Source organism: Lygodium microphyllum, chromosome 7, assembly GCF_053477565.2.
Source record: "Lygodium microphyllum isolate KBCC chromosome 7, Lygodium_microphyllum_v1.1.10, whole genome shotgun sequence".
Taxonomy (NCBI): Eukaryota; Viridiplantae; Streptophyta; class Polypodiopsida; order Schizaeales; family Lygodiaceae; genus Lygodium; species Lygodium microphyllum.
In genome coordinates, this window is record NC_141141.1 from 86,766,885 (window position 1) to 86,793,892 (window position 27,008).

At 42.5% G+C, this 27,008-nt stretch overlaps 1 protein-coding gene across 1 annotated transcript in view; it reads right to left on the reverse strand.

Annotated features, from left to right (window-relative positions):
- LOC148033656 (Acyl-CoA N-acyltransferases (NAT) superfamily protein) overlaps positions 1–23,047 on the reverse strand; it is a 62,599-nt gene extending 39,552 nt beyond the window's left edge. Inside the window, exon 1 of the mRNA XM_087681574.1 lies at positions 22,744–23,047. Coding sequence (XP_087537700.1) covers positions 22,744–22,897 — 154 coding nt within the window. The 5' untranslated portion in view covers positions 22,898–23,047. The remainder of the gene's footprint in view (positions 1–22,743) is intronic.
- Between the last annotated feature and the right edge of the window lie 3,961 nt (positions 23,048–27,008).

Sequence of the window (27,008 nt, forward strand, 5' to 3'; positions counted from 1 at the left end):
GAACAGCTGTAATCAATTGTGAAATGCTATAGCACATGGTTTGGTGCTTCTGAAAATTTAATTACAGATCTGAAATCTCTGCTTCTACGTGGTCATTTATTGCTGGTTGGTACTTGTTTGTACCTTGGTCACTTGTGTGACAGGCCTGCATTTTGCTGAAATTTTTTGTCACATTTGGCCTGAAAATCATGGTTGGCAGCAGTGACAGCAATAATCTCATGCACATAAAGAAGCTTGAAGGAGTACATAACTTTGCAGTTTGGCAAAAATAGTGCTACAATATCCTGTTGTTTTTGTTTTTGTTTTTTGAGCCGGGTGCCTAATCGGACTGAAAGGCGGAACCTTGTGCCACTAGTTTATGATTTCGCTACTTCCTTCAGAACCAAGGTCCTTGGAAGACTCCTCCCAATGGACGGAGCATGGGTAGGCACCTAGCACCCCGGTTCAAGGGTCCACGTAGTGCTGGACTCTCACCAGCTAAAACTGCAGATCCCAGCGGGTTCCCTCAAAGGGATGCCATACCCCAAGGTCAGGCATCGGCTCGAAGATAGTGTCCCGTCGCACTCAAGCAAACACTGCCTCCCGACAGCATTCACTTGCTTGAGCGAGGCGGTGCCATCATTGGTACGAGTACGAGGTTGCGCACAAGATCGCAAAGGGAGGATATCGTCATCTCCCTACCCGTGAAGAGCAGGGATCACGCATATAATGCTCCCAGGTACCTCGGCATCGCCTCGCCGAGGAATGCTGCCACAAGGCGGTGCCCCGAGACCACATTCCTCGAGTGCGGACGAGTGCTCACCCAATTGGGTAAACACACCCCGCAGATCTCCCCACCAAGGAGTAGCATAGCTTCATCCTCTAAGGTACACCCTCGGGACAAAAGGTCATGAGTTTCACTTATAATACCCGAGATGTGCCTGTCGCATTCATCGGTCAACGTAGGACAAGAAAGCAGGATGTGTGCATAAGAGATTCCTACTTCGCGAGAGCTGCACAGAGGGCAAGTTTGTCGCCGGGAATGTCGATAGCTATCTGCCATCTTCACCCCGCCAACTCGTGCTAAGCACAGAAACCTTTCCTCTGAACCCTTGACATTCTCCGATAGGTTGGTGCAAAAGAGGTAATTCCTTGAGCATTCGAACTTGTTCTCATTATAAGAGGCGAGTCTCACACTCTCGTGTTGCCGTTCCCATTTCTTCCAGACATGATACCTTACAGCGAGTAGAGGTTCTTCAGGGACGTACTTCTCCAGCCAACGCATGGTCCTGGAAGCCCAAGTCCACTTGTGGACTTTCTTAGTACATGACGAGGGTTTTGAGAGCTCTCGAATCCACGTCCTAAACCTTGGGTACTTTTGGAAGGCACATGCACGTTGCCCACCCACCGCAAAATGCTGGAATGGGGGGGACATTGAATTCCTTATGCAGGGTGCTTGCGCCGACCGCTGTCGACTAAGCCCCTTTACCCAGGATCCACTTTATCCCCGTGATAGCCATTGTCTCCAGCGGCTGAAGGAGTGTCTGACGATGTCCTCCCATAATTTCGGCTCCGTACGTAAGGACCGGAAGCACGCACGCCTTGAAGGCATTGAGCCTTGTCCACATGGGGGTCGAGTGGAAAGAGAGGCATGCCTAGTATACATGAAGAGTCTTACGGCCCTTCTCAATCCTCTCCCGAATTACTGTTTCAATAGAGAACTCACTATCCAATACGATGCCTAGATAGATGTATCTTTCACAGACTTCGATCCGTTCGGTCCCCGAGTGGAGTGGTCGATCCCTCAGAGCTTGCAAGTCGCCAAAGAAAACCATGGTGTTACGCTTTGAAAGGCCAAAACTCATTCCCCACTTGGTAGCCCACTCATTCAACCGGTTTAATGCTTCTTGCAGCTCCTCGACGGACTCTACAAGAAGAATCAAATTATCTGCAAAAAGTAGCCCCTAAATTCTCTCACGAAGACCGGGAACACTAACTCTGAATTCGTCATCCTCGTTTATGATATCGTTAATAAATATATTAAAGAGGGTGGGGGACCCGGGGCATCCTTGGCGTACTCCTCGCTTCACCGAAATGGCTTCGAACAAAAGGTTTCCTACCCTCACCCTTATCTTTGAAGCTTGGTACAGCCCCTCTATGAACCGTATGCAACGCCCTTCTACCCCGCAAGCTCGCAGCTTACAAAACAAGGCTTGGTGCGGCACAGTGTCGTATGCCTTTTTGAAATTTATGAAGGCGACGTAGGTGGGTTTGCCCTCCACACGACACCTCTTCACAATCTCTTCGAGGCATGCAACTTGTCCGATACACGCAAAGCCGATCAAAACCAAAGGGGCAAAGCCCGCAAACATGGAACAGGATGATTGGCATGAGTTAAATGAGCTTGCACGCTCAACCATCAAGCTATCGATTTCTGATGCCTTGTTGTTTAACATTGAAGGTTTGGATTCTGCATATGCTATTTGGACTCGAATGGAAGAACTGTATGCACAGAAGAGTGCTGCAAGCAAAGTGTATTGGCTGAAAACGCTTATGGATTTGCGTATGAAAGAGGGTACAGCAATGTCTACTCACTTGAGTGAGTTAACTCCATTTTCCCCCAATTCGTTGCCTTAAAGTTCTTGATTGATGAAGAATTTAAGGCTACGTTCTTGCTTTGCACTCTTCCAGAGAGTTGGGATACATTCAGGACTACTATGAGCAATTCCAATGCCATTCTTTTATATGCTGATGTAGAGAGTGCTCTAGTCATGGAAGAAATGAATCGGCAGAACAATGCATCCAGTAAGTCTTCTAGTGCTTTGCATACTAGGGGCAGGAAAGGCAAATCTGATAGCAAGGGACGCAGTAAATCATGTGGCAAAGATATTGAATGTCATCATTGTGGCAAGAAGGGTCACTTTAAACGTGACTACTACAAATGGAAGAAACAGAAAGGAAAGAACAAGAAGACAGATGATAGTAAGGAAGAGAAGAAAGAGAATCAACCCAAGAAGAGCAATGTCAAAATTGAAGAGGTGGATGTAGTCACTTATGACAGTGACAGTGGAAACGACATCCTTTTGGTCTCTTCACACTTTGGTGCACATGCTTTACTTGCAGATACAGATGATGACATGCATACCCGGATTCTCGATTCAGGTGCTTCCTTTCATGTCACCCCTCATCGTGAGTGATTCTCTGCCTATACACGGGGTCGACATGGTGTTGTCCATCTTGGGGACAATTATGCATGTGACATTGCAGGTATTAGCAATGTGCAATTGCAGTTTTAGCATGGCTCTGTCTTCACACTTCGGCATGTACGGCATGTATCTCAGCTCAAGAAGAGCTTGATTCGCACAGGGCAACTAGATGATGATGGTTTTCATACCACCTTTGGTGTTGGAAAATGGAAGAATGTAAGGGATCTAGAGCGATTGCCAAAGGTTGTAAAAGTGATACTTTGTATCTTCTCCATGTATCTAGTGTGAGTGATCATGTTGTTGCCATGACCGAGTAGCCAAGTGTTTCTTTATGGCATGGCCGGTTGGGACACATGAGTCAAACAGGAATGAAAGTGCTTTCTCGTTTGGGTTACTTGCCTTGTCTTCGTTATGCTAATTTTGAGCATTGTGATCATTGTGTTTATGGTAAACATGTACAGACGTCTCATAAAAAGTCTCTTTCGCTGAAATCATCTCCTATAGAGTTAGTACATTCTAATGTATGTCAGATGCCAGGAGTATCTTTAGGGGAAAATAAATATTTTGTCACATTTATCGATGATACTACACGAAAGGTATGGGTTTATCCTATTCGTAGCAAGAATGAAGTGCTTGACAAGTTTAAAAAATTTCTTGGCATTGACTGAAAATCAGACTGATAAGATACTTAAGTGTCTTCGCTCTAACAATGGTGGGGAATATGTGTCCAAGGTCTTTCAGGCATTTTGTGACAACAAAGGGATAAAGAGGGAGCTCACTGCTCCGCATAATCCACCCCAAAATGGAGTTGCAAACCATATGAATTGGACCATATAGGATAACGTTCGTACGATGCTGTCTCATGCTACATTACCCCATGCTTTTTGGGCAGAGGCTGTTATGACAGCCATATACTTAATTAATCGGTCACCAAACAAGTCTTTGGGGAGGAAGGGGGAGTTTCCAAGAAGCGTGGTCAGGCAAGCCACCCTTATATACTCACCTAAAAGTGTTTGGCTGCGAGGCTTTTCTACAGATTCATAAAGAAAAATGCAGCCAACTTGACCCAAAGTCCTGTAAATGCATTTTCCTAGGATATGATGACGAGGGTGAAATGGGGTATAGATTGTGGGATCCCAAGAAAAGGAAAGTAGTACGCATCAATGATGTTATCTTCCGGGAAGATCGCATGCATAAACAGCCCGAAACAACTGAGGAGGTCCATAGGGTTGTATTCCGGAAAGAAATACCTTTTGGACAGCAAAATGTGCCCGCTGTACAACAGCAAATACCTGCTATAAATGAACCTGTAAATGCAGAAGATAATGCTAGAAATGATCAGCCAGCTATTGCCCACAATAATGAGCCACTACATGTGCAAGAACAGCCAGGACAGCAAGCTGTTAATGTTGATTTGCAGGCTGAAATGCTAGGACAGCATGCTGAAAATGGAAACTTGCAGGAACAAACCAGCAAACAATGATCATTGGGTTAGGAGAGATCGTCTAGGGCTACTAGACAACCTGATAGATTTGTTCCTGGTGCAAACAATGTGGCTGATTATGTCATATTGACAGACTGTGGTGAATCATCTTGCTTCAAGGAAGCAATGGACTGACAGGACAGTAAGAAATGGTATAAAGCCATGTTGTCAGAGATGGAATCTCTTGAGAAAAATGACACTTGGGACTTGTGCAATTGCCTAAAGGGCAGAAAACACTTCCATGCAAATGGGTTTACAAGATGAAGGTCACTTCTGGTTCCTCACCAAAGTACAAAGCAAGATTGGTTGCGAAGGGATACAAGCAAGAACATGGAATTGACTTTGATGAGATCTTCTCTCTTGTAATCAAGATAACTACCTTGAGAACCATTTTAGGCTGGGTTGCAGCTGAAGATATGGAGCTCATACAGATGGATATAAAGACTGCATTCTTACATGGTGATCTCCATGAAGACATATATATGCAGCAGCCTGAAGGGTTTGTTGAAAAAGGGAAAGAAAAGATGGTATGTAAACTCAAAAGGAGTTTGTATGGGCTGAAACAAGCACCAAGAGAATGGTATCATAAATTTGATACATTTATGCATTCCATAGAAGTCAAGTGGATCACTGCTTGTACACTAAGAAGGCAGCAAATGGCAGCCTGATTATCTTGGTTCTGTATGTTGATGGCATGCTGATTGCTGGCAGGGATACTCATGCCTTGGACTCACTGAAACAAAGTCTTCATGGTAGCTTTGACATGAAGGATCTTGGTGATGCAAATCACATTCTTGGCATGCGAATACTCAGAGATAGGTCAAAAGGATTGCTCTATTTATCTCAACAAGAGTATATCTCCAAGGTTTTGCAGTGTTTCAATATGGAGGGGGGGAAAACAATTGGGGTTCCATTGCCTCCATATGTGAAACTCAATGCAGAGAACAGCCCTACATCTGATGATGAGAAGGCTAAAATGGCCAAGATAACATATGCTTCAGCTATTAGCAGTTTGATGTATACTTATTACTATGGTTGCTACACGTCCTAACATTGCCTTTGCAATGGGAGTGGTTAGCACATACATGGCAAACCCTAGCAAAAAGCATTGGGAAGCAATGAAAGATATTATGAGATACCTCAAAGGAACAAAGGAGTCGTGCATCTGCTTTGGAAAGCAGAAGGCATCTGTTGTTGGCTTTACGGATGCTGACTATGCTAGTCATGGGGATTGCAGAAAGTCCACTTTTGGGTATGTGTTTACATGGCAAACCCTAGCAAAAAGCATTGGGAAGCAATGAAAGGTATTATGAGATACCTCAAAGGCACAAAGGAGTTTTGCATCTGCTTTGGAAAGCAGAAGGCATCTGTTGTTGGCTTTACGGATGCTGACTATGCTAGTCATGCTGATTGCAGAAAGTCCACTTTTGGGTATGTGTTTACTTTCACAAGAGGAGCAATCTCTTGGATCTCCAGGCTACAAAAGTGTGTTGCATTGTCTACTATAGAGGCAGAGTATGTGGCTGCCACTGAGGCATGCAAGGAGGCTTTATGGCTTTCACGTCTGGTGGGAGAGCTTGGCATTACAGAGTTACATGTTCCCCATTGTGACAATCAGAGTGCTATCATGCTAGCACGGAATCTTGTCTTTCATACGAAGACGAAGCAAATACAGGTGAAGTACCACTTCATTAGAGATGTACTTGACAGCAAGAGCATTGAGCTTGTCAAAGTGCATACAGATGATAATCCTGCACACCTTCTCACGAAAGGTCTTCCAACAAAGCGGTTTGCTCATTGCCGACAATTAATGGAAGTTGGATTGATATATGTATTTCAGCTTTGTACATATCTAGACCTAGCTGCTTCCTTTCTCCTCTTAAGGCACATTTCCTTTAAGCGGGAGGTTGTTGGGCCTTTAATGTACTCAAGTGTGAACACACCCTTAGCACTTGTACTTACACATATATATCTATCTAAAAAACCTAAAGAGGTACACTCGTCACTATACCCACTAATCGTGCACACTCTCTACTTTGCTCTCTCTCACTCTTTGTCTCGCTGCGCGTAACGAACACTGACTGTTTTGATCTTCGTGCCTCTCGATCTCTACAAAACACTCTCATAAGAATTAGAAAGACCATTAAAAACAATTTGCACAAGTAAACTATCTAGCAAAATCTCATATTCAACAATCAACTACTTCTTAATATCTTTTATATTTATTATAAAACTATCCATAGAGTCACCTTCATCCACATGTTCACACTCTTATTCCTTACACAAGCAATATGAGTCCATTTCTTCCTTGACACAAGCATGGAAGGATATCCTAAGTCTAGCTCTCTTATACAAGCAAATGTACAATCTCATGATGCATTTAACAAATAATGCATCAAGGAATGAGTCTCCACATCTCTGTTATGCCACTATTTTCACAATGATAAGCCAAGGACCTCAAGATGTTGATAGATATCAAAGGCAAAAGTTATAATAAGTTACATTAGTCAAGTACTGGGTGGTCCTAGAGTCAAACCTTGGCTTGGAACATAACATTAGAAACTAGGCATTAATTAATTAATTAATGCAAGTTTAGGGGCTAATAAATGCTCAAGAATACTTTGATGACAAATTGGATAGCCAATTTAATTCTTGATTGGTATAGTTACTTTTTTGAGGAAAAATTTAATAATTAAATTAATTTTTTAGAATTGATCTTCTAAAAACTAATTTAACTAGACTAAAAATTGCTAAGAAATACAATTACAAGACTGCCACTTAGCAAAACATTCTCATGCAAGTGTGGGAAAGGCTATATGCGGTTGTTGGAGCCTCATTCTAGCATGGTGGGGATTGGGAGAGGAAAAGAAAGGGTTGCTACTATAATTTTCCAGTCATTGGTGATCAGCTCAACCATTGGAGAGTGTCAAAGAGCTGCCCCTAATTGGTCAAGAGGCCATTAGATGCATGACGGCAAGTTTGGGGCCCACAAGAGGAGATGACTACATGTGGACCCCTACGGATGGTGGGCTGCAGTAAATTCACAATAGGGCAGCATCAAATTTCAGCCAATTTTGACGATGAAACTCTGAAATTTGTCTCTCTCTAGTTTCCCCTCCATTCTCTCAACATATTCATGGCTTCCCTCAAGAGATCTCAGCCAAATTCAGTCCCAAGAGTTGTGCAATTGAAGAGTTTTTGCTACTAATTTACAACAGAAATTAAGGTTTACAAGCCACCTTGGGAAGAGTGCTCAAAATTCAAGGCCTTGTACTTGAAAATCAGCAACTAAAATATGGAGATTTCAAAGCCTTCCAAGAGGCCAACCAAGGAACATTAAGTTTGGGCTAGGATTTGTTATCCAAGAAGCAAAATTGAAGGTCAATCCCCAAACAAACCAAGGGGCAAATTGGTTTGAAGGCCTGTTGGTTGCTATGGACAGCAAGATGTATTGAAGATTAAAGAAGAACATGCTAGATCTCAGTGTCCTTAAACCTTTAGCAATACAAGTTAAAGAAATACTACAAGGGGTGCCAGCTTTGGGGGCAATCCAGTGTTTACTATCCAAGATCAAGTGGTGACATTTGCATTTTCAGTTTATGTGAATTTTATGCTTGCTGTAATTGTTAATTATTCAGGTTATTACAACTCTTTTGAAGAAGGAAGGCCGGTTTCATGGTTCCATTGCAAGGATACCACCAAATCCCTTGACTTGGTGAGCCCCAATCACCTAATTGAAAGTCAAAAGCTTTGCTCTAGTGCTAAAATTGTAATCAACTGAGCATTACAGCAAGAGTGTCTTCAAATAGTGAGATGGGATCGGGCAATGATGATGCCTCTCAATCTGAAAATTCACATGATGAAGGGGAAAATGCAATGCCTAATCTTGCAAAAGGCACGCAACTTGGGCAACAAGCTAATAATGTTGGTTTAGACCAAAATGTGAGTCCTTCTAGGCCTTTAGAAGCTGATGATCGGCAAGAGGGAGAGGAATTTGATGACCAACATAAAGATCAGCTAAGGATAGCAGTTGAAATGTTTGTGCGATTGGCAAAAGATCCTCAATTTATGCAATTTTTGAACCTCTTAAAAGAGGGCAGTAAAGGCAATAAGAGGATATCACCTTCAAGAGCTTTGGGATAGTAGATGCACCAAAGGAAGAGCTAATGCAACATCATGATGTTCCAAATGTGGGCAATGAGCATAAGAAAATGATGTGCCAGTCGGGCAATTGATGAACATGCAAGGCCAACTTGGAAGTACCAATCCAATGCTTTTTGGGCGACAAGGCATCAACCGGGATACTTTGGTAGTGGTTCAGTTTTCCAAGCAGTGGTTGATAATGCTTCAACAATGGAGATGTTGTAGGCATTTTCTTATGGTCATTATGGTGTTTGTTTGGACATTTTATGCTGGCCGACCAATATTAAATGGTGACCGACTTGCTACCATTTATGTCATATTTTTGTCCTATTTATTCTACCGCTCCCTCCACACTCTCACATCATCACCTACAAGTTCTATGGAGAGAGGGAGCTGGTGCCAGTGCCTATGAGCCAATGACTCATTGTTGTACACATCATTCTGGTGTTTGGTATATGAATTCCATTTCTTGAGCATTCTTCTCAGTTCTCTTCTTTGCAATGTTATTTTGTATTTTTCTCTTATGTCCTTGTGTTCAGCAGTTTATTACAGCATTTGTTTATGCTTCCATCGCTGCATCCACTTTTGACATGTTACCAAATTTCAAGATCTCTGTTTTGCGTGCTGCTTTCTGCTCATTACAAATCTGAAAATTCCATCTCCTGATCAAGCAATTGTCTATTACTATTGGGCGACTAGCTTCCAGGCAAATTCAACCATCAGACATCTATGTTTTGCTGTTGCGCTCCTCCTACAAGCTATGTTAACTACATTTAATGCTCTATTGCCTGCATTTTTTATTTGCTGACTCATTTAACAGCTGGCGCTGCATTTAATGCCTCTTCTACTTACGTTTTGACCTACAACTCCTACATATTTTGCCTCTTGGGCTCCTACAAGCTGGGCAACAGCATCTTCACCTGTTTGTCTTCTTCTAGATGATTCTTCTCGTTTTCTTGCAAATTTTGTGATTTAATACTACATGCGAACTCTGTTTTGTGTAATCTCTGCTGTTGGTTGGTTGTACTCTCTCTCTCCTCCTCTTCTTTCCTTTATTTTCTATTCCTATCTCCTCCAGATGGTTCCCCCTGTTGTTCCATTGATGACAAATTACATGGCCCTGATTATCTCACATGGAGTGCTGTTATGAAAGTTTGGTTTGTGTAGAAGTAGTTACAGTACGTTGTATCTAGAGCTTGTGAGCGTCCTAATCCTCTTCTAGCTGATTTTGAGGAAAACTATGAAGAGGCTATGCTCACATGGAACACTGATAATGCCCATACATATTCTACCCTTCTTCGTTGCATCTCCAAAGAAGTTCTTCCAACATTCATTGCCTACAACACTTCTCCCACAATTTGAGTAAAGCTTCAGATGTTGTATGAGACTCCTTCATCTTTGTGTGCCGTCGCTCTTTATGGACAACTCCAACAAATGAAGTTCGAGCCGAAGGATACTATTTAGTCTTTCTTACTTTGTGTCACACAAACACAAGACCAACTTCAATACATGCAATCCACCTTCCAAAGGCCCATCTTGTGGGGATTGTGTTCTACAAGCTCCCTCCGAAGTTTGATGAGTGACCAATGCTTTGTGGGCTCAAACATCATCGACACCCATCAATTTTCTATAAAATGTTGCTTGAGCATGAGACATCTTTGCGGTTACAAGGGAGGCTTCCATCGCAAACCAATGGTTCTAGTGAGGCCATTATAGCTTTAGAGAGAGACGATAGGAAGTAAAAGTCCAAGGCTTAGTATTATCACTGTGGTAAGAAGGGACATTTGTGCAAGGATTGCAAAGAGTTAGCAACTTCGAGGAAGAAGAAGGCGAAGAAGAAGACACTGGATCTGGCTCCGCTAAGTCATCCTCTTCCTCAAACTCTAACTCCAATCCTCCACCCAAGGCCAAGGCCAAGGATCCTCTTCTTCAGACCAAGGGAAGGGCTTGGTTGCCCCTTCCTTTGCTACTTTCTAGTATAGGTGATGCGGTCATCCCTCATGTCTCTCCAATGCCACACAGGGAGTGTGAGAGGGTGGTGAGATGGGGCAAACACACCCCATCTATACAAGTATGCAGGTTCCAAAGAGGAACTCGCTTGGCACATCAATTGAAGTTTGGCATGTTTTGAAATCCTAGAGCTGGGCTTGATATCCACGTTCATGATGGGCTGTTAGTTGACAAAGAGTGGGCTTAGCTCCTAATTTAAGCTCACATGAGGGAACACTATAGCAGCCTTGGCCAAAGGCAGGGAATCCATGGTCATGTATGTTCAGAGGTATTTTTTATAGGATGGCCTTGTATGCTCATGTGAGACATTGTTGACAAACACAGAGATCTGTTATAACTCCTCTCTATTTTTCAAGCACCGGTACAATCGACATCAACATTAGATTCTCTCCAAGGCACCTTGGTGGTGGCTTGATCACCCACTGCTTCTGTATCTATGGTCCGATCTTATGGTTCTTTGTTGTATGGACTACAATGTATTATTATCATTGTATCCTTGTATTGTATCAAATCACCTATGATCTAAGATAGGCTATTAGCAGTTCACACAGTTCATGTGTGAGTTCAACATTAGATTCTCTCCAAGGCAAACTGTTAAACACAAGACAAAAGAGAAAGAAAAACTAAAAAACACTACAAAGGGAGAGAACTAAGAGATGTGTTCGCGAAATGAAATCCAAATACCAAACACAAGAATGACGCGTACAACAATGAGTCACTAGCTACGTGGGCATTGGCACCGGCTTCTCTCTCCAACAAGAAGACCACCTAAAAAATGATGATAATTGAATGGGAAAAGGAGAAGCCACAAAATAAATAGGCCCAAAATATGACAGCTGGTCGGCAAATGCTGGTCGACTCGCATAAAATGCCACAAATGCCACACAAAAATCACTAAAATAATGCCTAAAATACAAACTACAATACCTAGCCCATCTGGCATGCACAGACTCACACATGAGCTAACAATCCTGCTAACCATCAAAGGCCATACAACATAGAACCACTGGAGTAGAACCATGGATACCCAAGTAGTGGATGATCAAGCCATCACCAAGGTGCCTCGAAGAGAACCTAATGTCGAAGATGATCATACAAGTTCCTAAAAATAGACGAGTCATAACAGATCTCTATGCCCATCAACAATGTCTCATAGTAGCACACAAGACCTTCTTATCAAAAATGCCTTTGAACATATGTGACCATGGATTCCCCACCTTTGGCCAAGACCGCCAAAGTGTCCCTTCATGTGAGCTCCGTACAAGAGCCAATCCCACTCTCTGTCAAAGAAACAGCCCATCATGAACTTGGATGTCAATCCCAGCTCCAAGATTTAGACTTGCTAAATTTCAATTGATACGTCAAGAACGTTCCTCTTTGGAATCTGTGCATCTATATACCTGTATAGCTGAGGCTCGGGTACCCTATCTCACCACCCTCTCATACTCTCTCTCTAGTACTAGAGAGTCATGAGGAATGACTGCATCACTTGGACTAGAAAGCAACAAAGAAAGGCACAGTCAAGCCCTTTTCTTGGTCTAAAGAAGTAGATCCCTACCAAGCCTTGGACTTTGCTTGAGCTGAAAGATTAGAGTTGGGAGTCTAAGCAAGAGGATGACTCGTTGGAGGAGTCCACATCCCGCTTCTTCTGCTTCTCCTTCTTCTTCCGTGAGGCTACTAACTCCTTGCAATCCTTCCTTAAGTGGCCCTTTTTACCACAATGATAACACTGGGTTTTCAACTTCTTCCTGACACCCCTCTCTAAAGCTGTAAAGGCCTCATTGGAACCTCCATAATGAGACGAAAGCCCCTCCTATAAATGCAAAGGTGCCTCATGCTCAAGGAGCATCGAGGACATGTGTAAAGCTCACAAGTGTAGAGGATGTCTACGCTCTCAAAGCATTCGCCACTCCATCAAACTTTGGGGGGAGCTTGTAGAGTACTGTTCCCACTAGATGTGCCCCAAGAAGGGCAAATTGAATGTGTCAAAGCAGGTCCTGTTTGTTAAAATGGCTAAGTGACCAAAGAGACAGTAGGGTTTGCGAGGGAAAACACGATGTGTACAGCAAACACTGAGAGAGAAAAGAAACACAAAAGATGATGAAAGATTAATCATGCTAATGAAGTGAATCTAATACAAGGGTGTCATAGCACAAAGGAAGTCCTGGAGTGCAAGAAGACTGATGAAGAAGCCTCTGAATCTGCAAACACAAGATGAGGAGGTGTCGCCGAGAGCAAAGAGACTACCGTCGAAGAGTGAGGAGCCCCAGAATCTACAGACGCAGGGATAAAGAGTGGTACCTACGAGCAGGGAGAACCGATGAAGCCTCCGTCTGCAAACGCAAGCCTAATGAGGTGATACCAGCTCGAGTGACATCAAAAGGGTGGAAAGCAGTCAGGAACCAAATGCAAGGTGCAATTGCCTCTGATGAAAGGTGATGCTTGCTAGAGAGAGACGCCAGATGGTGAGGAACCTCCCCGGCAACCGACCACAAGAAGGTGGAGCCGCCAAAAGGGTGGAGGATGACACGAGATAGGATGGATGCTAACGCCAAGAGAGTGTGGACTCCAAAAGCAAGGTATAGAAGCACAGAAGATGCTATCGCCAACAATGAAGGATGGACGCCAGCTAAAGAGTAGCACACTGCCACCATAAACACAGCCAACTAGAGATGAAAGGCTGGCGTCAAGAGAGTGTGGAGATGGTGGTAGAAGAGGAGAAAGAGATGACGGAAGAGTGTCAGAAGACTAACGAAGAGAGAGTGGGAGAGAGACTGAAGAATCAGCCGTAAGGAATGAATGAGAGAGTGGCCTATAAATAGGCACAGTCAGTCTAGGGTGGCACTCCTTTTTGGGGTTGCAAACCCTAAACGCAAAACACAAAACGCAAACTATGAGTAAAGGGTGAAGGGTTTCTCAACACCCCCTCTCAGGCCGAAAAAGGGAAATGAGAAGAGTGAGGTGGAGATGCAATGCTACATGCTAAAGAATGCTCATGCAACAGGTGCCGCTTGGACAGTGTACCTCATGGGAAAATTGTTCACTTGCCCAAGAGCCCTAGTACAAAGATGATGAAAACATGCAATGCATAGGAGGAATATCGAACTTTGTGTGGTACCAAGAACCATAAGGATATGCCCGTACTCAATCTCGGAAGGTGGCTCCATATTGACCAAGGGACGAAGAAGATCCACCCTGTAAGCTGAGAATATCACTTGAAAGGAGACCTTTGAAGATAGTCACAAGACTGGATAAGCTATAGAACCCGAAACGCAACCTCGGGAGAGAAGCCACTAGCTCCGTGACTCCGTGCTGGAAAGAATATGAAGGCCTAGCCACCAAGTTGCTGGTAAAGACCCCAAGGGCCCACCGATCTAGGTAGATCCTCTAGATCCTAGGTATAAGTAGAGGGAATGACTCCTCAAAGGAGAGCCACTCCTCAAAAGTGAAAGGTGATGGTGTGTGAAGAACTTCATGGCACATAGGGTCCCTCTCTGAATCGGAAGGAGTAGAAGTAGGAGCCCCCTTTGAAGCCAAAGAAGAACTAGAAGCCCCCTCTGAGGGTGAAGTAAGAAAATCCCCCCCTGAATCCCAGTCTAAGAGAGAAAGGGAATCCAACCACTCATGGCTTACAGACTACAAAGCATCTGATAGCAAAGAAAGTGCCACCGGTCGTGCCGAAGAAGATATCTAGGGCTCGAAAGAAGAAGCCGGAAAGCACCCAAAGTCGCCTCTCAAACCTGAGTGGAAGAGGGTGGGGAACAGTTACACGGGCTCTCAAGAGAGTGGACTATGGAGGAGATGTGGGCCGTGGAAGCCACTATACCCGAAGGTGGGGAAGGGGAAACCTCCGCACAATGGGGTGGTCTCAAGGAGAGCTTATCGCCTCGTAAGGTCTTAGAGCCTCCCTGTGCTCGAAAGGACTTAGTGCACGTCGGTTGCCGCTTATTTCCTTGAGCATAATACTTTGATAACCAATGCAAAACGATCTCTGTGGCCTAGAAAGGAGAGGTGGCACGAGTTCCTGGTGGAAAACGCATATACTCCGGGGGGCTGGGGAGCAAAGGTCGAAGTCGACAGTCTTCGATGGGATGACTGTTCGTGCCATAGTAGTAGCACCCAGTAGAAGGGCAATCTGTTGATGGAGACGCCATGGTACCAGGGTGTCAAACTGGAGAAGGGAGGGTGGGAGGGAGAAATAAGATATCTCCCAATGCGCAGCAGAAATGATAGAGAAATCAAATGTTGATGCCAAATCCGCCACCGGTCTTTGTCTTCTCTGATGAGAAGGATCTTTGCGGTTCTATGAGCACCTCCGGCTCTTATACCATGTCAAAATGACTAAGTGACCAAAGAGACAGTAGGACTTGCGAGGGAAAACACAGTGTACAGCAAACACTAAGAGAGAAAAGAAACACAGAAGATGATGAAAGATGAATCATGCTGATGAAGTGAATCTGATACAAGGGTGTCGTAGCACAAAGGAAGCCCTGGAGTGCAAGAAGACCTCCGAAGAAGCCTCTGAGTCTCCAAACGCAAGATTAGGAGGTGTCGCCTGGAGCAAGGAGATTGTCATCGAAGGTTGAGAAGCCTCTAAATCTGCAAACACATGGATGAGGAGGTTTCGCCTAGAGTAAGGAGACTGTCATCGAAGGGCGAGGGGTGCTTCTCTTCCGTTGTGCACCCTCACATGGTATCATTGCCTAAGTGAGGACACAATTTAGAGATGTCTTGTAGAAGAGCAGGTTTTCATTGCAGAGGAGCAGCCTAGATTTATTAAACATAGATTTTCAATATGTGTTTACTGCGTTTACAGCCCGTACAGGTGATCCATTGCTTGTTTGACCTTCCTAGCAGCCAAGTGACTTCTCCAGAAGACTAGGCTACACCTATGATCCAGATGTCTACTATTCGGGTTATCTTGGCTCTTGCAATCCACCATTGCTGGCCTGTTTATCAAATGGACGCAAGTTTGCCTTCTTGAATGGTGTCCTTGAGGAGGAGATTTATGTTTCACAGCCTTCGGGTTTTCTTATGCAAGGGAAGGAGGACCATGCCTACAAATTGTGGAAGGCCCTCTATGGCTTGAAGCAGGCTCTTGGTGCTTGGTACCAAAGGATTGATCGATTCTTTCTACAAAGTGGCTTCCATTGATCGCTCATGACCCCAACCTATACTTCAAGGTTGAGGGTGACAGGCGTGTTTTGCTCATCTTGTATGTGGATGACCTTATCATTATAGGAAGCTCTACTCAAGAGGTTGATTGTACTCGGGAGATTTTGCAACAGGAGTTTGACATGGCAAATCTTGGGTGTTAGCAGGATTATCAACTCTTGTGTGAGTCTATGCATGCTAGATGAGTTGGGCATTTTAGTTCGTATTTTAGGCATTATATTAGTGATTTTTGTGTGGCATTTTATGCTAGTCGGCTAGCATTAAATATTGGTCGACCAGCTGCCATATTTGGTATATTTTGGGCCTATTTATTCTGTGGCTCCTCCTCCTTGCATTCAATTATCATCATTCTTTAGGTGGTCTTTCTGTTGGAGAGAGGAGCCGGTGTCAGTGCCCACGTAGCTAGTGACTCATTGTTGTACATGGCATTCTTGTGTTTGGTATATGGATTCCATTTCCTAAGCACATCTCTGAGTTCTCTTCCTTTGCAATGTTCTTTTTCTCTCTCTTCTGTCATGTGTTCAGCAGTTTATTTTAGCACTTGTCTATGATTCCATTGCTGTACCACTTTTGACATGGTATTAGATAGCAAGATCTAGGTTCCTACTACAATTTTTCTGTTGATTACAAGTCTTTCTTTTCCCTACTAATTAGGCCCGTGTTTTTCAAACCAAGAACCTGTATTTTCAACTTGTGCCTAGATTCTAGCTTGCAATCGTCCATTTGCTGCATTCAATGCTCAACCAGCTTGCGTTTTTGGTTTTCTACCCCTAGCTGTGGCTGGATGATTGTTTGTACATGCCGTTTTTGCCATTTCTAGCAGTTTTTTATTGGTTTTTCTTTATTTTGCAGCAATCGGCCTTCGTTTCTGATTGGAATTTTTGTTATACTGCATGTCAACTCTCATTTTGTGAAGTCTTTGCTGTTGGTTGGCTATATTTCTTCTCAGTATACTTTCTATCCTCTATCTTACATGTTGTGATGTGATGAAAGCTTGGTTTGTGCAGAAGCGGATTTGGTACATTGTTAGTGGAGCTATTTCTTGGCCTCGACGTTCTTTTCCTCTTCTCGAAGATTTTGATGAGGAAAACCATGAGGAAGCTATGTTTACATGGGATTTGGACAATGCACGTGCGTATTCTGCACTGCTTCCATAGCAGCTAAGAAATGCGATTCTTTTAGTTTGAAACTTACAAAACGTTTCTAAGACTAAAAAACATGGGGTTTTTTTTTTGTGAGTTGGAACCCAAAACATGGTTTTTTTGACAAAAATAGTTGGGCAATGTTAAACGTGATGATAATGATGTGTAATGACTCGTGAGGGCTCAAGATTTTGAATGAGAGACTAATTTTTTTGTGATTTTGTTTAGTTACTGGACTTTGTCAATCTAGTATCTATTCTTGTCTTTAGAGCTGATTATTATACCACTTTAGTCTCATTTATGAGTTATTTATGATATATTATGATTCATTCTTGATTTTGACATTTTGTCTGTTTATTTTGAAATGAGAATCATGATGTTGCAACTTGACTCAGTCCATATTGTAGATAGGGTATTTACATGTTTATTTCAATTTTCTTTATATGATATATATGAATCGTAATGTTTGAGTTCTAAACCATAGTATAGCTCATTTAAAGAATAACTTTGACATAAGTGACAAGCCAATAATGAATCATGGATATATAACATATTACTCTCAATTCATTCTATTATCACTCGGGCTCAATTGGCCATTCTTTGTTTAAGAGAGAGTTCCATAGAGGTTTAGAACCTCTTTTCCTCGTCAAAACTATTAAAAATCCCTATATTAAAAAACCCGCATTTCTTATTTTACCACCTCTTGAAAGAAACTTGTGAAACACGTTTCTAACGTTTTGTTTCTAAACGTTTCTGGCTGCTATGACTGTTTTGGTGCATTTCTAAAGAAGTTTTACCAGCAGTTATCTCTTACAAGGTATCACCAAAAATATGACCGAAGATTTAGACACTGTACGAGGCACCTTTCCCCATGCATGCTGTGACCCTTTATGTACAGCTTCAGCAAATGAAGTTTGAGCTGAATGACACCATTCAGTCCTTTTTGCTCCATGTTACACAGGAACAATGTTGATAAACCCTTCACCCACAATTTGCGTTTTTGCGTTTATGCATTTTGCATTTAGGGTTTGTAGCCCCAAAAAGAGATGCCACCCTAGACAAACTGTGCCTATTTATAGGCCAGTCTCATTTATTCCTTACGGCTGATTCTTCAGTCCGTCACTCCCACTCTCTCTTCGTCAATCTTCGAACACTCTCTCTTTCATCATCTCTCTCTTCCATCATCTCTCTCTCTCCTCTCCTACCACCATCTCCACACTCTCCTAGCGCTAGCCTTTCATCTCTAGTTGGCTGCGTTTATGGTGGCAGTATGCTCCTCTTCAGCTAGCATCCATCCTCCATTGTTGGCAATAGCATCTTCTGTGCTCCTACACCTTGCATTTGGAGTCCACACTCTCTTGGCATCTCAACATCCACCCTATCTGGCATCATCCTCCACCCTTCTGGTGGCTCCACCTTCTTGCATTCGCACCTCCGGTCTATCCAATTATGGAAATCTTCCTCCATTTGGCCTAGGATTCAAACCTAGTCTTAACACATCACCGTTGCACCAATAGTGAGCTAGTTTTCTCTAGCAAGTATGGATTGCATTTCCAACACAATGACTGAAAAAGAATACTAATACACTGGAGATGGATTGATCACTCCTTGCACGCAGCCCAAAGCATCAGTGAGGGCACCAAATCAGACTGATGACGATGGCAACACCAAGCATTAAGAGTTGAAGTGTTGGAGTGTGCACTTGCAAACGGAAGATTGAAGACTGAAGAGTGTGTGTGTCTACCAAGTGGAGGGTGCAACTATAAATAGCCAAAACACCAAAAAATTGGTCAACAAGCTCCTATAGGGGCCATAAATGCTGGCAGACAAGCAATAAATGCTGGTCACTAAAGAGAAAAATGCCAAAAAATAGGGAAGACCCCGAAAAAATCTTCAATGACAATGACAATATCCAAAAATGTAGGTAGACTATGAAAAGTAGAAAATGGCATAGAAATGCACATAGGAAGTCGACAAATTAAAAAAATGCACCTAAACTACCAAAGCTCCTATGTCTCCATCAAACTCTAACAAGAGCTCACAACCAAGAAATGACATACTAACATAACTAACATAGGCACACTAACAATTTCACCTATGATGGATTCAAATGGATGGAGGAGGATGACCTTGCCGATTGTCCTTAGTGTTGCACGTTACCTTAATGTGTTTCAGTTAGAGCCAACTTTGAATTGGGCTCTTTCAGCGTTAGCAAAGCATAGAAGGTCGCATTGCTTGTGCTCAAGGGGGAGGTTGCACCTTCACTCCCCTAGCGATGGATGGCTCAATTACATAGTGGATCTCGAATGTACTTGGTTTGCATCCAAAGTACTATGTGCTAACAATATTTCTGCCATTGGGATCACTATTCAATGTACTAGTCACTATGAGTCGGTATGCTAATGTATATGGTTTGCACCTAGGCTCTGAAACTATACATTTGCAAGATTGCTAGCATGTATGGAATACATGGAATGTACATTTGGATGTGATGTACATTTGCAAGGCATGTACGGGATACATGAATGACATGCAATGTACATTTGCACGTGATGCAATAGAAGTACAATTGCATAAGTTACATATGGTTTGCAGTTGATGTATGCTTTGCATAACTATCATGTGGTACATTTCTATGAGGTGTTGTTTATGCTTAGTCTATGCATTACAATGCCTTAGTGATCCAAACGATGTTGTGTTTTGACATATGGATGTATCCCTTATGATTCTCACAGTGCTTATGATTCATATGTGTGGATTGTAACTAGTTCAAGTGATTGAAATTTCGGCCATGCAAAGGACATGAACATGGTTAAACAATTACACACGTTTGAATATGATGTAGGCATGTATTTCCAATAATGGCAACGGATGCTTTTGACACATTGCAATGCAATCGAGGGTGATTGCAAGGACTTCAAGGGGATGTCTGTCCCACTTCCAACTTCTTGCATAGTGTACCAAGGCATGGTGTCCCCCACAACTCTCCAATTCTACAAAGGAAGTGTGAGAAGGTGGTGGTAGTGGTGTAGCACCCAAGCCTCATCTACATGCAAGTAAAGTGGACCTAGATTGCAACTTCCCCACACACAATAATGAGGGTTTTGAAATCCTAGAGTAGGATTGGCTTCTAGGTTAATGATGGATTGTTTTTGTGACAAAGCAAAGGCAAAGCAATCTTTGCTCCTATTCTAAGCTCACATGAGGGGATCCTTTGGCAGTTTGGCCAAAGGCAGAGAACCATGGTCATGATGTGCTAGTTCATGATGGGTATCGAGATTTACCTATTTCTGCTTTTTGTGCTCAAGAATTGGTGTGGTTGACATTGACGTCAATATCTTTCCAATGCACTTAGGTGATGGCTTGATCACCCACTGCTTAAGTATCCATGGTCCTATCTAATGGTCATTGTTGTATGTACTATAATGAGAAATTGTTGTATGTACTATGATGACTCATTATCATTTCATAGTATATTGATCATCCATGATCGAGAGGGTGTTAGCAGAGTACATCTCATACGTGTCTTGAATCTGTGCATTTCGTTTTTTATGCCAAAGCTTTACTGCTGGCTGATTCTCAGTGCCAATTTGGAGCTGGCTAATTGGTCATTTTGTAGAATTATTTCAGCCTGTTTATAGGATGCCCCCCTCCCACTATCAGTATGAGATACACATCCTACAACACAATCGCTTCCAAGTGGAGACAAGGAGACTAGTGCACACTACGAGTGACTCGCTACCCATGCCATTGTATAGTTCTCAAAAGTTAATCCTTCATACATGTTCCATTTCCCGAGTCTATTCTCTTTGAGTTCTTCTATTCTGCAGTGTTCTGTGTGTTCATTGCAGTCTATATGAGCAGTGTCTCTTTGCTTCCATTGCTACACACTTTTCTAACAAAATGCAGGCTGCACCAGGTGGCATTAATGGCAAACAGCAGGTGGCAGCCTCCAGATGATGGCAACAAGCTAGGCAGAAGTAAAACTCAGGTCTCTAGGTGCTGGCAATGTCCTCCAGGCGGACAGTAGAGTGCAGGCTGGACAGCGGCGTGGCACATCCTCAAGCTGAGCAATTGCTCTTGGATGGGGTATGGACAACAAAGAAAAGGGCAATGGTTGATTACCAGTATCCATGGATGATGGACACTCAAGGGATAAAGACTGGATGCCCATAATGTGTCCTTTTATAGGTGATTTTTGGGCATTTGTGCTATTGATAAATAAATAATGCCTTTTTCCATAAATGACTCTTTTAAGAGCTGTTTTAATGGAGTAAAATCAGGCATTAATGGATGAAAAAAAAAATTTAATCCATTCTTACTTTTGGTGGCTCAAGAACACCCATGTCTTTGGGCCTAGGACACATTTTGTGTCTGCTTGTTGTGTGCACCTATTGCCTATCAGTTGTGCAACTTCTCCTTTTCTCCATACATTTCTTCCATCTCCCAGCTTCTCACCCCCACTGCCCTCACTAAAGCAACACACTATCGTGCATACAAGGGCTTTCCTATATCATCCTTCTTCATCATCAGTCTTAAGTTCTATATCGTCTTCATCATTGCTCTTCAGTGTTCTTGTCTTCTATTTACATGCTGCTTCTTCCACTACTATTCTGACAGATACAGTAACAGCACTTTTTTCCTTGATGTGGATTGATTTGCACTAGCCCTTTCACATGGTAAAAGGGATCTTTATCCAAACCTTTTGAATGTAACAGTTGATAGCTGCAATCAGCTTGACAAAAAATGCAACTGACAACTTGCTGCAGCAGGTTGGTGGCCCAGCAGGGCCAAGTCAACCAGTTTGAATGACTGGCAAGATGTCCCTAAAGAAGCCTCCCTGGATTCTCAGAATTTTAAACAAACATTGAATTCCTATAACGCACTGCCTGAAACACAGTTTGTGGCTGTCAGCCTTCAGCACACATTCTACAGTAGGGTATTGATTGTTTTAAAACAGAGTATTAAAAACAGTTTCCTTTCCTCTAAGGAATGTTGCTCAAGTATTGCAGGTTGTGTCTTGCTGATCAATGTCAAGAATGTTCAAAGAGTGCCATGCTGATATGCAGCTCACAGTTGGCTTTTACATAGTCTGGGCGTGAATACTACACTAGAAACTCCAGTTACAGAGAAGATAGCATTCCAACAAATATTGCAGACAGTGACATACATCATTGATTTAGAGGAGAGAAGGTCACACGAATGCAAAGTTGCATCTGATTTGTGGCCCAAAAGGTCTACCATAAAATTTGCACCTCGTTCACTCACATTTAGCTAACACATGCAGTGTCACTCATTTGATCCGTGCTCTAACACAAACGCATTAAGTATAGAGCAACAAGGTATAATTTTGCCCCGGAATATACGTGCCATCATTCCTGGCAGTTACGAATTGAATTATTGGCACAAGAGACAAACGAATGCGATGGCTACCAACTCTTGCTAGGCCAAACAAGACGAAATTCTCGAATTTGGAAGTATGTCTCAGAACTAAAGTTGAGGTATATAAGGTTGTCGTACAAAGCAATAGAAAGCCACAGCATCAACAGGGCCTTTGCATTGAAGCATGACAAGGAAAAACAATCAAGGAAAGAGAGAAGGATACCTAGTTTCGTGAAATCTCCGGAGGAGAGGGCATCGTTGTAGTATCGGTCCTCGTACTTGACAGGGAAGATGGCCACGTTGAGCTTCTTCAGCAGCATCAGATTCTTGTCCCTCACGTTGTCGAATGAGACGGGCACGTCGTGAGCCCGCCCCATTGTCTCCCTCCACACCGCCTTCTTCCCAGTAGCTCCTCTTCTTCTTCTTCTTCCTCTTCTTCTACCGATGATGGTGGTGGTGCTGCAGTCTCCACATCGAACCCCCGCCTCCGGCCCGCACACGCTCCCCCGCGCAGAAACTCACCTTCCGATTTTATTCCGTTTATATTTCACTACATCGAATGGGCCCGGATTATCATCATATTTTAGGCCAGTTCAGCGTCAGCATAAGGCTTGTTACACACCGCCATTGCACGCCCAATGTGCGCCCAGTTGGTGGGCATAGTCCACCACTTGCTTACACATGGGGCGGCGGATGCTCTTCGTTTTGCCAATAAGTGTCCACATACTGGCCACCACCTATCCATCAAACACTTCCTGAATTGTATGTGAATGAAGGGATGCTACAGATGTTGATCATTATTCACATAATAATTATTATTTGAATACATGATTAAACACTTTTAAACGACTAATAAAACTAAAAGCATTATAACACTTTAAAAACCCGATTAATAAAATTAGTAATGAAAAAGAAAGCAAGGGAGTTGAACCCCTTCACCATGTTGTTGAGGCATGGCTCTACCAAGCTCTTTGCGGAAAGGTGGAAAAAGGGAAAATTTATAAGCACACCACTCATCCTTCCACCTTTCCACCTATAATGCAAATGCAACAGAAGTTTACTCACCATTGTCTTCATCGTGATCTTCTCTACAAAGTTAGAATTACCAAAGACTGTTCTCACATATGCGTTCTCCCTCTCTCGAAACATGGCTCGAGCAACATGGTCTCTTCAAGATGCTCCCCCAATATGACTTGCCCCCAATGTTGGGTCTGGTAATTGAGCTCTTTGTATTGCTTGTGTGGTACTTGTGTTTGTTAGCATAGCAATCTCTGCTAATCCATTCCTCAAACTATTTTGTTGGTCCATGTCTTGACGAGGTGCATTACTTTCTCTCTCAAGTTCTGCGGTTGCTTCACATATCCATGCATCATCAAAACTATCTCCATGCACAATGCATATATTATGTAGAATAAGGCATGCTGCCACTATCTTCGGGACATTTTGTAAAAGCATGTCACATCTCTTCAACAATATATGAAATCGCACTTTAAGGATGTCAAATGCTCTTTCAAACGGCATTCGAGTACTTGATTACATGTAATTCCAAAAATAATGTTTCGGAGATAGTCCATCCTTACTACCCTTGAAAGAAGGAAGCATCCAAAAGTGTGCAAGATAAGCACAATCGCCTAGTAGATAGTATTCTCACGGAGCTTTGTTTGTACATCATTTTCCTAGATTTGAACATTGAAAAATATTCTAATCGTGCATAGAACCTGTGCAGCCAACATCATAGTCCTAAACAACACAATTGATTGCGACACTAATTTGTAGCATAACTGAGTGGAAGCCCTTTCTATTAAAATAATTTTCCTAGTTCTCTCTTAGGGCAATTATGGGTATATGACTACCATCTACTACACCAACAAGATACGATATACCTCGAAGGGCCTGAAATTTATCTGCATATTTTCACATTTATTGTGATGTTGGCCACTTTATGTACATACCATGCAATCCAAATGTGGCTAGTGCATTGCAAAAGTCCAAAACAACCAACTATGTTAACAAAGTCGAAATACCATACAAATGAGCTATAAGTCCCAAATTTGAGCTGCTCACCAAGCAATGCAGGGCCACACAAACCCGCTTCTCGATAGGTATTGCTCTCCTATAGTTCATGTTCTTGCGTTGCATTTGTGGTGCTTACTTCACGTGACAAGATATTCAAATATACACTTGCTAACTCGTAACGTGCTTTTGCACATTCGGTTTGAATAACTCCCCAGAAGCCCCTACTCCATAAAAGTTTGTGGTCTTGGATAGGCCCAACATGACCGTTGATCGTGCCTTCGTTGACCTATTCTAGCTTGACGTGCAACATAACCTCGAGCCATGTACTCCATCAAAGTATGCAATTGCATACTGTCATTGTCCCCGTCTTCCAATAGATTAGCAATAGCTGAAACATTGCCATGATAGCAACTACAATATCGATGACACACATTATCAGAAGACTTTCATCGTCCATTCGCCTGTCAAAAGATTTGATGAAACTTTATGAGACAATTGAAGAGAGTTATATAAGTACACTTAAAAACATTTTTTTTTTAAGTTCCAGATTCATCTATTGTTGAAACCATCATTCCTTTTTAAGACTTTCAATTACATCTAACATATTAGATACTGAGGAGGCAAGTGTATCCATGATAACGAGCTTGCGCTCTTCAAATGTTTTCTTTTTCTCTAAGTTTACTTTTTGGTTGGCTAACATTGATCGGATGGTGCTAACCATGTTAGTGAGAGACTCCTCTATCTTTCTACCCTTCTTATTGCATACTCCTTGGCTGGTCATTTGATCTTGCCCAATCTTCGAAGGCTCATTGGAGCTAATGTCTTCCTAGGTGTGCTCACCTAGATCATTGGAGATTGATGCAGTGTTGTCTTCTGGAGAGGACAACCCACCAACAAACAAGGCATATGCATCGCTAACAACATTGACCCAATCCCACATATGTTAATTCACAAGATCATATCATTGACAAGTGATCTTGCGATCATTGCCTAATATGGCATTGTGGGCCTTAATGTCTTCCTTGGTGTGCTCACCTGGATCATTGGAGATTGATGCAGTGTTGTCTTTTGGAGAGGACAACCCACCAACAGACGAGGCATATGCATCGCTGACAACATTGGCCCAATTCCACATATATTCATCCACAAGATCATATCATTGACAAGTGATCTTACGATCATTACCTAATATGGCATTGTGGGCCTTATCCTTTCTATATGACTCATAGACACGTCCCCAACGTTTTCTGCATGCCTCACCATCTTTGTCGAACTCCGAAAATAGCGATGCTAGTTGTGTGGCTACCTTGGACCATATATCCACTCCTTGCTTCTTCGGTGGCTTTGAGAACTCCACACTCATGGATCCTCAAATGTGAATGAGCTATATTGTCCATGCATCCTTCCACTGAGCAAATGGTTTTTTTGTGTTTGTTGAATGATCTTGTGTCTCGAGTACATCATCTTGATTCTTTCCTTTCCGTGCCCTCTTTGGTTTAGGAGGTTTTTGGTGCGTCAAACTCCAATGAAGTTTGTTGTGGTGGATGCTGCTTGTTAGCATTCTTGGAATGTGGCACCATTGGTACTTGGGTCTGAACCATGTCAACCTCATCACATGTGTCTTGGATTGCATCACAATAACTTATTGCTTGGGATTCTTGTTGTGGCGGTGCTAAGGGGCCATGTTGAGGACTATGTGAAATTGGACAAAGAACTACATTATTGTGTATTGTTATGGATCCATCTATACCTAATTATCTTGGTCATTGGAATGGTGCAATTTGAGGAGGACGAGGATTCTCCAAAGGAGCGCGATTTGGAAACATATTTACAGGAATACCACCAACCACACTATGGCTTGGAATGTGGCTTGGAACACCCACACTTTGGCTCGAAAAAAGAACATAAAGTCATTAATCCATATTGCATCTTGGCTCATTTGAAACACAAACTATTGAAACTCCTCCATGATGGTACTCCACCTTACGTGTGAAAATTGATCCATTATTTACAATATGTGAATGGACCGACATGTTTATTGTTCTTTACATAATTGATCCATTGTTGTTCTTTACATTTTATGCATAACTTTATTGTTTTACATGACCAATATCACAGGGCCAAACCTTGCAAGACCACAATGACTTAAGAACTTCTGATAATGATTTTGCATGAATACATGATACTTATATTGATGATTTTGCATGAATACATCACAGAAGCATATATCATACAAGATCATAAATTATTTATGAACTTATGATGATGATCTTGCATCAATATATGATACTTGGGATGATCATGCAATGCATAAATGATTTCAACCCCATATCGTACAAGACCATGAATGAATTACAAACTTATGATGATGAGTTTGCATGGATAGATGATTCTTAGGCCCATTACACACCAGGCCCTAAATGCCAAGTATGTGCAACACGGGCCAATCACAAGCCTAGATACCTAAAAAGG